The sequence below is a fragment of the Ciconia boyciana genome, chromosome 6 (assembly GCF_034638445.1).
Source record: "Ciconia boyciana chromosome 6, ASM3463844v1, whole genome shotgun sequence".
NCBI lineage: Eukaryota > Metazoa > Chordata > Aves > Ciconiiformes > Ciconiidae > Ciconia > Ciconia boyciana.
The window spans coordinates 17,297,452-17,309,796 of NC_132939.1; the positions used below are offsets into that span (position 1 = coordinate 17,297,452).

The 12,345-nt window shown below is 45.5% G+C and overlaps 1 protein-coding gene across 5 annotated transcripts in view; it reads left to right on the forward strand.

Annotated features, from left to right (window-relative positions):
- The first annotated feature begins 911 nt into the window (after nucleotides 1-911).
- The window catches only part of PTPRJ (protein tyrosine phosphatase receptor type J), an 80,551-nt gene continuing 69,117 nt past the window's right edge, over nucleotides 912-12,345 (forward strand). For 2 of the 5 annotated variants that reach the window (XM_072865233.1, XM_072865234.1), the window contains exon 1: nucleotides 912-1,073. In XM_072865233.1, coding sequence (XP_072721334.1) covers nucleotides 1,011-1,073 — 63 coding nt within the window. In that variant the 5' untranslated portion in view covers nucleotides 912-1,010. The remainder of the gene's footprint in view (nucleotides 1,074-12,345) is intronic. The other 3 variants (XM_072865230.1, XM_072865231.1, XM_072865232.1) reach the window with 2 other exon arrangements.

The following is a 12,345-nucleotide window of genomic DNA, read 5'->3' on the forward strand; positions in this document are numbered from 1 at the left end:
GTTTTGAGGGCTCAGGAAAGACAGGGAAATTACAAACACGTGAGCTCAAAACTTTTGAGAAAATGAAGACTGCCAGTGTTTCCATAATTAAAGATATGCTATGTAAACCGACCCTGTCTCTCCTTTTCCCTTATCCAAGATGAATGAAATGTGAAACAGTGCATTAAGCCTGGGAAGAAAGTTAAGGTTATAAAAGTGATTGCATTTGATGATGTAATGTCCTTTTTGATGACATGGATAAAGCATGTCCAAAACAGTGCCTGGAGAGGGACAGGACTTTTTGGGGGGCACGACCTGGGGGTGATGAATGGTGCAATAAGTGGAGCCACTCACTGCCGCAAAACCAGGATCCCCTCCTGCGGCCGCGACAGCCCCTTAAACCCGTCCGGGGCCACGTGGGGCCGCAGCCGCCGCAGGGCTCCCCCCCGCTGGAGGAGAGAGGGCGGTAGAGGCGCCCCGAGGCCGCGGTTCACTCCGTTTTACCACCGACCCTTCTGCGTATCGTCCGCTCCCGAGCACAGTCCCAAGGCCGGGGCGGGCGGCAGGGCACACCCCGCGGCGCCGCTTCCTCCGGGGATGCGCACGGAGGCCGGGAAACTTTCGGAGGGAGCCACTTCCTCGCCTGGCCAGGCGGGGGGAGATGTCAGATGCCGGGAGGGAGGAGTGAAGGCGGGGAAGCGCCAGGCGCAGCCCCCCCCGCCCGCTGCAAGACGGCCATTTAAGCCGTGGGCGAGGGAGCGGCGCCTGGTCCGGTCCTCCCGCGGCCGGCTGTTCTGCTCGCCCCCTCACTCCGCCCCGTGCAGGGCTTCCCCCGCGGCGGCTCCAGCCACCCGCCTTTCCAGTCAGGGAGCGCTAGAGGGAGCGGCGGGAGGGTGAGGTGCTGCCGCCTGTGAGGGCGGTGAAGGGGTGGGACGCCGGGCGGTGCGGGGCGCGTAGCCCGGCCATGTCTCCGGGGGAGGCGGCGTCGGGCTGAGCGGCTGTGCGCGCAGCGGGGAGCGCTCTCCGCCACCATGAGGCGGCTACTGCTGCCCCTGCCCTGCCTTCTGCTGCCGCTGCTGCTGCTGCCGGTCGAGGTGAGACCGCGGCGCGGGGGACGGAGTAGGGCGCGAGAGGCGGGGGTCCGCCGCGCTGCGGCCACCGCACCTGTCCCCGCCGGGAGCTGCCCCGGCGGCGGCGCCCGCCGCTCCGCGGGGAGGCGTACGGCCGGTGGGGCAGGTGTGTGGCCGGGGCTCAGGCTTTGTCCCGCAGCGGGTCCGCCGGTGTCGCCCGGGGAAGGAAGGGGAGGCTGGGGGATGCCGCGGCGTGGTCCGGCGGAGGCGGCGCTCACCTGGGGCGGCCGCCGGCGGGATCCCTGGGGCCTCGGCCTCCCCCGGTGCTCTCTACCTGCCCTTTGGGGGTCTGAGCCCCGCCCAGCCGCAGCGTGGGGGGCGACCAGTGGCCGGCACCGGCGAGGACGTGGTGGGAGTATGGTCCTGTGGTACAGCCGCGTGGCTCCTTTCGGGGTGTGAGGCAGCCCCGGTTGTTTACCTCACTGAGAGCTACCTTAGGTAGAGCAGGGGCGGCTCTCGTCTCCCCACTGAGTATTGTAGCCTGCCCTCGTTGTGTCGCTGCTGGTTAATTAGTAATACATTATTTGCACATCGCCCGTGCTGGTGGTGCGCATCACCCACTGAGTTGCAGCCTTCAAGAGTGGTGTGGAGTTTTCACGGGAAAATCCTGCTGTGCTGCAGAGAGAGTGGACCTGGCGGTGTAGGGCTGCAGGTCAACAGGAGGTGTCTGCCAGCACACTTGTGTTTCAGGCCTCCCTCTGTGCCTGAGCGTGTTGCAGGATGTTCTTCCAAGGACACTTTTCAGTGATGTAAATCAAAATCATTTGCCAGGTGACCTGCTCATCGCATGCTGGCATAGGCTTTCACCCCGTGCTTCTCTCAGCTGATGGTTTACTAGTGTTCCCATAGGAACACTTCGTGAGTGCTGTGAACTCTAATGTTTTGGGGCTTGCTGAACTTTTGCTTCCAGACATACCTGCTTGGCCTCTGCATCAACAGTTTCTGTTACAGAAGCATGAACATATGTTGGTATGGACCAAGGTGCTCAGTTGTCTGCGGTGACAGTTCTGCCTGGCCTATGTTTCATTCCCACCCTGAAAGCTGCAGAGCACAACTATACCACTGCTTTAGATTTCTAACTGTTTTTTTCCTTATCTTACATTGGCACCACCTTGTGATTACAGCCAGTGGCTATTGTTAACCTTTGCTTCTTCCTCCTTTTGTGTCTCATTCAGTTTGGGGTACCTTGCAGTGTTTTGTTGTTCCATCTCTGTTTGCTGTTGTACCAAGCCTAGGTTTAAAAATCTCTTCTGAATAAGAGCTAAGACTGACTTGGGAATCTAAGTACTCCAGCATTTTGGAAGAGCTCAGGGCAGGCCTGGGTTGTCCTTGGGTGTAGCCTTACAGGCTCATCCAGGCAACAAGAGCCTTGTGTGGGCATGTGGCTTGCATTGACTTCTCTTTCTTGAAGCAGAGGAGCCTTTGTGTGAGGATCTGCCAGCCGTGATGTCTATCGTTTGTAGTTTTTCTTCTCAAGCAGGGTATGAAATCCTGTGACGTAATGATCTACTTGTCCTCTAAGTCTGGCTCTTAATTGGTGTCTCATATGATAAATAATAATAAAAAAAATTGGACCATCTCCTCAATTACATGTAGTTACATTTATGCATTCATCATCTTGGGGCCAAGCTGCACGCTCCACCCCTGTGGGACCCTTGAGTAGGTCCTGTCATCCCCTGATAGTATCAGAGCTCCCATCAATGTACTACAGGACACAGGTCAGATCTGCAGATTTTGGTGTGGCTCACAAGTTTAGGTGGGAGCTCCCTAGCTCATGGTGTCATGGTCTGAAAATTCGTAAGACTACGGTTTTTGACAGTCTCAGCTGTGACTTTAGGTGTACCTGTGAATGTGAAGGCTGGTGCAAGGAAGCCTCTGTTCACCAGACCTCTTAACTGGTGCTGGTCAGCACCTTGTGGAGTTTTGAACATTAGGAGCATTTGCATGATCTACAGAGAGAGGTGGGGGGAAAGGCCCCTTAGGCAGCTTTTTCCTTAGAGGAATAGGATGTAAACAGAGTCCTCGCTGATTGTGTGATTCTGCAAATTGTTCGCTCGTTTGAAATCACTAAATTTCAGTGTGGCCACTTGTGGCAGGTAGGGGAGATAACTGATGTGAGAAAAGTGTGTTATGATTATATAGCCCATTAATGCCAGCAATAAGGATGCAGAATAAAGCCTTGCTTGGAGGGAATGCTTGCTCTAAGCATAGTAGTCTTGTTGGCTGTTCCGAGTAGTGTTCATATGGTCTTGCCCTCTAAAAATCAGGATGGTCTCTAAAAGGGAACAGTTTTGCTCTTTGTGGTGGGTTCTTTGCAGAGGTTAAGGCAGATGTCAGAGTTGTCTAGTGTCATTCACGGTGTGACATGTGTGCACGTATGGGGACATGGCCTGGGACTACCCGGTGAGGTATTTAGCTGGTGTAAGAAGGCAACAGCAGCTGGCAAGACTGCCAGGCATGTGGCATGAGCTGGACTTTGTGCATTGCCAGTAGGAACTATTGCCCCTTGTGTACAGTCTCCCTGCTGGACCATGAGAGGAAAGGCAGCGAGTCGGGTGGAAGTGGCTCTCGGCTGGATCTGGCCTCCGCGTTGCCTTTTAGATGACTGTGGGGTCGGTAAAGGGACAGTGCTCCTAACACAGACAGCATTGTTGGCCTGAACACACTCAAGGGCTAGGAAGCATCCCGAGCTGTGGAACGGCTGTGTCATGGCAGCTCCTGGGTGGTGTGACAGGCATATGATCTTTCTATGGTGTCTTTTACTCCAGGATAAGCATCTTCCTTATTTTTAAAGAATTACAACATAGTGGGCAAGGTTAGAGCTGTTAAAAAAACAAACCTTGCTGTGTGTTTTTTATGGGAGCCAGTGACTTGAGAATGATCATATTAGTGATATGACAACATAACATCTACTACTCAAGAGCAATGGACTTCTAAGCTCCAGTGTTTGTGTGCTTGTTTTGGTGCTTAGAGTTATAAATGCCTTTTATGTGGATCTAATAGCTTGTTCTTACAGCTTATTCCATGCACAGAACTCCTACTGATACTGTGTGAGTCGATTATATAGGATTATGACTTAATTACTGATCTGAATTTCCAACCGAGGAGTTTAAATGAAACACCATCATATCTAAAATGTGGACTTGCCATGTGTGTATGCTGCATGTCAGTTAATTTCTGCTATATATTGGTCTTTGTTAATTATCCTTGTTGATTCTTCTCTTGTATGGTACTCTAAATTTTAGTTTGCGAAATTATTCTGGGTAATCTTCAGCACGTGAAGAAAAAAATTTGAGAGCACCATTTAACAAAAATATTTTGCAACTACTTTGTGAGATAGGTCTACATAGAGCTAATTTAGAGCTTTAAAAAAGAATAAAGCTTGGGAAATGTGAGGCTCCCTTGCTGCTACTGTAAATACACTCTGGGGTAAAACCTTTAATGACCACCATTAGAAACACAGGTATGGGCATCAGTGATCTGGAGACCTGAGCAGGCCTGGACTTACCCGGTGTAGACCAGAAAGGGAAGCTGTGGCTGTGAACTGAGTTTGCTTGTGTTGGAGGAGCTTAGAAATACACTTCCCATCTGTCAGGGCAAGTTACTTTTCTGTGATGACTGACAGTTGATGCTGAAATGCAAAGGCTTTCATTTTTGTTTAAAACTGCAACACAGGTTAATTTAACGTGCTTCTTTATGTTCATTACAAGAACACACAACACAAACACCTTCTGCAGTACTCAATAGATGCTTTGTTTTCAACGTGGCATGGATGTGTGTAGTGCTTCCTTAGCTGCATAGGCTGACTGCACATTGCAACACACTCGGATGGTTTCCAGTACTTTGATTTTAGTCTCTAGCCAGCAACATACAACAAAATATCTTCTTCTGCATGTTTGAGATCAGAATTCAAGCCCACAGTGGAAATGTTGCCTGTGCAAACAGCCACGCTATTATTAGTACTTCCTCAATTATGTGAGCTACATGCAAGTCTTTGTTGAGGATTTTCATGGCATGTAAATTTTTTTGGTTGGAGTTTCTAAATATGAGAGAGAGAAATTGCTACTGTTTTAAAATCTTTGTTTATTGTGTAGGCCATAATCCATATAATTTTAATTTATGCATTTCCTTCTTCCTACTAGAATTACAGTGTATCATAGAGTAAGCGTTTCAACAATGTTAGAGAGTGGTTGGGGACTGGAAATTTGATGTTTGTAGGTATGAAGCCTGTCTCATGTCGTTTATTTGGGGTTTTTTGCTTGCTTGCTTGAAAGAAGATTCCCAATATGAGCAAAGGAGAGAAAAGCTATTAAAACAGTCAGTGGCTGCATATCTGGTTGTTAGCCTGATGTGACTGCTTTTAGTTAGATTCCAAAATTTGAATGTAAATAGTACCTTGAACATCATGAAAGGTCGCTGGAAATGTAGGAGGAGCTAGTTGAATTTTCTCTAGCAGAGAGGGCCTACTGCTATGTAGGAAGGGGAGAGTGAAGGAGAACCTTGCCTTAAATGGAGACATCAGCAGGAAATTTAACTTCCAGCAGGAGATGACTGTGCAGGGGAGGACTTTAATTGTGGGGGAAAAAGACAACTAAGTGTAGGTGAGCATGTGCTAATATGAAATGTTAGAAGGCACACAAATGTGTGATCAGGCATGTGCATGAAGAGAAGAACAAACAGATGCACTGCTCTGGAAGGCTGCACCAAGGCTTTTCTCTAAGTGCTTTCCAGCTGTTCCTAAATGTATCTGCACGTAAACAGGCCTCCTGGGGCTATTAATCCAAAATTCCAGGAGAAAATCCAAGATTAAGTAGGAAAGGTATTTCTGTAATCCAGCAAAGAATGGACACGTATATGTGGTCCAACCAGAGCTGGATCGATAAACTTGTGGCCTCATTTAGTTACCTTCTAATGCCATTCATGGGCATTCAGTGGAAAAGGCAGGGCAACACAGAGTAACATCTGTATCTTTCCGTAAGTGTTGTTGGTATTTGGCACGTCACTGAATGTATTTAAGGTTATGTTCCTACCGTCACCAGGAAATTGGAAGAATCCCTTGGTATTAGAAACCACACAGTCCAACTGTCACTCTTTTCCTCTGATTTGTCTGAGACACCTAGGGCCACGTATGAAAGCCTCTTCCTCCATCTGTAGAAATGTAAATGGGAGAAAAGGAAACTGTGCTTTTAACTGTGTTTCAGAATAGAGGAAATTGTGCCTACAGCTACAAACAGAGGAAGGAATGATGTTGGCATCTGCTGTGGTACCAGACCTGTGGGGTCTGTAACTGATCTTGGCTTTACATGGTGCTTCAAACCCAGTTGGTGTGTGCGAGGAAGAGGGCTAAAGCCTGTGTTTGATGTGGGTCCTGCTTTGGGGAGGAGAAGGGACCACTGGAAGGATTTAAGCTCTCCTAGCCAATGCTTAGAAATACCTTTCTCTCCAGTGCCTCATATCTGCTTGTTCTTGGTTTCCTTTTCCTATTCTTCTTGTACCTCACATTTGTTAGGTACACTTCTGACTTTTCTCATTGTTTTGCACAGTTTTAGCCAAACTAAACAAGTAAAATAAATATCTAGTATGTCATTGGTAGGTTCCTAATGCATGCAAAGTTTTTCTTGTGTACTGCATCTGGGGTTCTACTTTAGGCTTTAGAATGTGGGGTTTTTTTAAAATGTTGGGTTGGGTGTTATGTTTATTGGAACACTTTATGGTTTTTTTGGTTGATTGGTTGGGCTTTGTGGTGTGCAGGAATCATAGAATGCTTTGGATTGGAAGGGACCTTTACAGGTCATCTAGTCCAACCCCTCTGCAAGAGCAGGGACATCTTTAACTAGATCAGGTTGCTCAAAGCCCCATCCAACCTGACCTTGAATGTTTCCAGGGATGGGGCCTCCACTACCTCTCTGGGCAACCTGTTCCAGTGCCTCAACACCCTCATTGTAAAAAAATGTCTTTCTTAAATCCAGTCTAAATCTGCCCTCCCTTAGTTTAAAACCATTGCTCCCTGCCCTGTCACGACAGGCCTTGCTAAAAAGTCTGTCCCCGTCTTTCCTGTAGGCTTCCTTTAAGTACTGGAAGGCTGCTCTAAGGTCTCCCCACAGCCTTCTCTTCTCCAGGCTCAACAACTCCAACTCTCTCTGCCTTTCCTCATAGGAGAGGTGTTCCATCCCTCTGATAATTTTTGTGGCGCTCCCTCTGGACCCTCTCCAACAGCTCCATGTCTTACCTGTGCTGAGGGCTCCAGAGCTGGAGGCAGGACTCCAGGTGGGGTCTCACCAGAGCAGAGTAGAGGGGCAGAATCACCTCCCTCGACCTGCTGGCCACGCTTCTTTTGATGCAGCCCAGGATACGGTTGGCCTTCTGGGCTGCAACTGCACATTTTTGGCTCGTGTCCAGCTTTTTGTCCATCCGTACCCCCATGTCCTTTTCCACAGCACTGCTCTTGATTACATCATCCCCCAGCCTGTACTGAAACCGAGGATTGCCCCGACCCATCTCCCCAGCCCAGGAGAATGCCATCTACATACCGTAGTACTGTTTTCTGTTTACTGTGCACGATATGGGCCAGGGATTGAATATAAGGAATAATTTGTGTGAACTTCACCCCTATTTCCCCCATTGAAGGTAAGCAATTTCTGCTTCCGAGACTACAAAATCATCAAGTAAAGACTTGAACATCAGGTCCGGAGCTTTATTGTAAATTACAGTCTGTCTGTTGCAGCCTGGTAAGCAGATGCAGTCTCTTAGTGTATCCATGTTGGAGGCTGTGAGTGTTTGAGAAAGGGCGAGGGTGACATCTGGTCCTGGCTCTGTGAGTGGGTCTCTTCTGTGCCCGAAGGTTCTGGAGCCCTCTCTCCCGTCGCAGCCCAGGTGAGAGGAGGGACTTAAGTGCCTGGGAGCTTTTCCTTGTTAGGATTTTATAGTTTGTATCTAAAACACAGCTGGCTCTATGATTAGGTGCATTCTCAGCTTAATTCCTTACTTCCTTTTGGCAATATTTTGATTGGGGTTTTTTGTCTGCCAGCTTGCAAGGAGTTGGGTTGAACCTAGCCTGAATGGGAGTGCTCCCTAAAGCAGGGATATTTGTGCAAACCAGCTTTGTAGAAGCCCAGCCTGTCCTTGGTTATTGGGGGATCGTAGCTTGGCATGTTCTGACAGGTTTAAATGCATATTTTAAAGCCTCTGCTTTTATTAGTTAAGTGGGATTTTTTTGTTTTGTTTAAATAGAGTGTATCAAGATGAATCATTCATGGTTTTAGGACGTCTTGGTAGATGGGTGGTAAGATAGGGTACTCTGCATACCTCTATGAAGACTCCTAGCCAAGGTTATGATGTTATACGTCTTGTTCTGTTTGCTGATGGCTCATCTCTGCAGTGGGAGGTGGCTCTGGAGTGTGTTTTCTCCCAGGAATGCCGGTGACACTTGTTTCTGCATTCCCCATCATGGAGCTTAGACTGAGCTTTCTCTTATTGTTTCCTCTTGTGCACTTGGATTCTCTTAAGTTAGAGCATTTTTAATAAGCTTCCTTGTTTATTTTCTTATATACACACATGAACAAGTCACTGCTGGCACGTCTATTTCTACATACGTGCTTTTGAGTCCTCATTTTCACATTACAATTTCTACCAACTCTGTCCCTGGAAATAAGGAGCCATGCAAAGGGCAGGTGGGTGCCCAGCCAGAGGGCTGGCTTGGGAGTGCTATATTGCCTCACCAGACAGGAGGATGCTGCAAAGGACGGGGCAGCAGGCCGTGGCCAGAGAAAGGTGCAGCTTCATTTTGGGGCAAGCCAGCCTCCATATGCAGCAAAGCATGGGACCATCTGTGATATTACTGACCGTGAAAGCTTCCTGCTGCCTCCCTCTAGTGCTTGTTGTGCCTGCAATGTCAGTAGTCCCTGCGCACAAATGGAGGTTGCTTCTTTTTGCTGCCTGTCCTCCCCAGGGTTTCCTCATGCCCAAAGCAGCTCAGCCAACTGATTCCCAGAGTATTCCCTTGAAACTTTGAACTTAATCGTGCCAAAGATGTCATGATACAGAGGGGCAAAGGGGAGAATTGCAAGAGTTCATTCAGTTAGCTTCATCTGGCCGCAGCCTGTATCAGCTCAAGGACAGATGACTTGTTAGTTACTGTCTGAATTCATAGTAAGAGGGATTGCATCTTTGTCTTTATTTGTCTAAACTTGCTCTGCTGCTTGTCTTTGTGCAAGGTGGCCTATGCGTTTTGAAGTGGAAAGGGCAGGAAGGATGCTAGAGTGGTAAATAGTGTCCAGCTGAAAATAGAAGAGGCCTCCACCACTACCAACATCTGAAACAGGAAGAATAGCCCTGATTGGAAAGGGGACCAGTTTTCTATGCTGGTGAGGATTTGGGGCAAATGACTTCTCTCTGAGACCAAAATGTAGCTTTGACTGAGAAAGAGAAGGGCTTCCACCATTACCCTCTGGGATTCAAGTGAAAGAAACGCATGTTAGTAGTTTCACTGTAGAAGAAAATAGCGGTGTGGAACTATCAAAAGAGATTAAGTCAGCCTTGCCAGTGGTTTTATTACAATATTAGACATGCCATGGTTTCAGTGTACTTTTTAAACATTGAAATGTGACTTACTATGAAAACTAGTGTGAAGGGAAAAAATGGGTGCTTGTGGCCAGCATCAAATTTACATATGCAAAATTATATTGTGTTAATAAGGGAGTTTAGGGTTTTCCTCCTTTTTTGATCACAGTCAGTTGTTTTCTCTGATTCTGCAGGAACTTTATATACTTATAAATGCCTCAAACCAAGGGAAAAATAAAATGAACGGTGATAAATTGGTAGGGTCCTTTTAGGTCATCAAATTTTGTTTTCTTTAATTATTTTTCTCCAGTGAAAGCAGATATGGGAATTCTAATGTCTTCTTGATGCTGCAAATATTATAATCACCCATTTATAACCAAATTTGGATTTGGGGAATTCACAGCTCATGGCTTTCCTGCTACATAATTATGCTTTCTAAATTCTAGTGTTCTTTCAGTCTGCTTGCAGGATCAGCCACTTCTTCTAATACTAGGCTTGGAGTTCAATACCAATAAAAACGTACCTGTTCTGGTCAATTTCGATGCAATTTTTTTTTGTTTTGTTTTTTTGAAAAGTAGCCTGTGCCTGGTTAACAGAAGTCTTTGATGGTTTCACCTTCTATGGATTTATACTTTTTTTTTGTAAAGGAGAAATACGAGAAGTATAGCCACAATTTCCTTCCCACAGTCTTTGTAAATGTGTATCTTCAACAAAACTGAAAAAAAAAAAGGGGGGGGAGGCTCTTTCTTTGGGGAAGTTCATTATCTTTGGTTCAGTTTGCATAATTCTTTGAGGGGAATTCACCTCTAGGGTCTAGTTCCGTGTAGCTGGACACCAGGGAGAAATAAGCAGCCCAGCTTTGAGGTCAGGATCTGGCCTTTTTAGCTGGCATACTATGGACGCCAAAGGCACAGGCCTGGTATTTTAAACTCAGAGTTTCCAATAGAAGTTGTATCTGACAGCTGAAGAAAGGAGACTGACATACTCTCACATGAGATAAAGGGGCAGCATTAACATCTGCAGAATGAAAATACTTCCTTTTTCTTTTTTCAGTATCTCTCTGCAGTTGAAAATCCTATTTCGGGAAATATTTCTCAGATGGAAGAAAAAAAAAAAGGGAAGATTTTTGTGAAAGTTTGTTTAGTGCTTTTTTTTTTTAAAGTGACTAATAGACTAGCCAGTTATTCTTTCTAATGAACCTTGTACTAGTTTTAAGACTCTTCTTACAACCAACTGAAAAAATGCACTTTATTGGTGCTACTAAATTGAACGTGTTCACTTGAATGATCAATGATTAATTAAATGTATTGCTGCATCCATGTTAAAATAATTGAAACTATCTCCAAGTACATGCAAAGCCTTGGTAGATATTGGTATTGTGAATGTGTTTACTGAAATCCAATTTTAAGACATAATTATGGGAAAGGACAAGGCTGTAAGATCGGGAATTAGATCTGTTGGCCCTTTGTCCTTTAATCTCCATAACAATGCAGGTAATTGTATGTATATAATAAATCTCAACAATACTCTCCTTTGTCCCTATTAAAGGAAAGAAAACTTCCCTTTGTCTGTAATTTATCAAGGACTTGCATTTGGAGATGTTAAAATTTCTAGGAGATAGTTACAAATACAAAAGCTAGCCAGCTAACAGAAGCAAATAAAAATATTTATTTTATGTGCTGAATCCATTTGGAAACAGACATCTCCAGCTTAAAAGTTACAGATGAAATATTGTTATAAAGCGTTTAGCTGTTTCTTCATAAGATAAGACTTTAACGGCGAATGTCCTCCAGCACCATGTCAATGCATTTTCATAATCTTGTCGACTCTTTCGCCAGCTATAATGATTTTTCATTATTGCTGAAAGGTAGTTGATCTAAAATATAAATGTCTTAACACAATATATTTTTTTAATGTGGATTTGAGACTATGTAATGAAAGTGTAATTGCGTTTGTGCTTTTATTGTGAGTGTGTGCCTGATTCCTCTGTGACATTGTAATTTCTGATCTGTGCTATACACTTATAGTAAAAGATCCACATTAAAGAAGCTAATAATTAACTCTCTATATTCATGAAATTGAAAGCTTAAATGCTTGAAAAAAGCAGCTCTATCCTTAACTAACTTTATAATCATATAACCTGTGTTTTTAAAAAAAAAAAAAATTAAAAAATCCCACCAACCAGGCATTATACGCTTTTGATGATTAAAGCATGTAATTAGTTTATTGTACTTTGTATTAAGCTAACTTTATTTTCTTTCTTGTCTGCAATATTTTGCAAAGTACTGATACTGCTAGTGAGAGTATATATGCTGAGCTCTAGCCAGCAGCAAATATTTGCAGGTGGATGCAACATCTGAAACAGCCTTAAGCGGTACTCATTTCCCAGTACTACAAGACAGCCCTGTAGTATGTGGTTTAACTGGTATTTAACTATTGTCTTCTGACTCAGTCTTCATACTTTTAAATGTATCTGTTCAACTATTTCCTGGTTCAGTGTGCAAAGCATAACACTGCGGGAGGAGTGAGCAGAAGGCCAGAGCTGCTAATTATTCACTGCAGAGCGTACTTTTCCCTCTTCTCCACCCCAGCAATCTCCTGGTAATGGAGCCTAGTTCTCTTTATGGTGAAATTGGTTAGGACTTATCTAAGAGGTGCAAATGAAATAGTTCTCTTC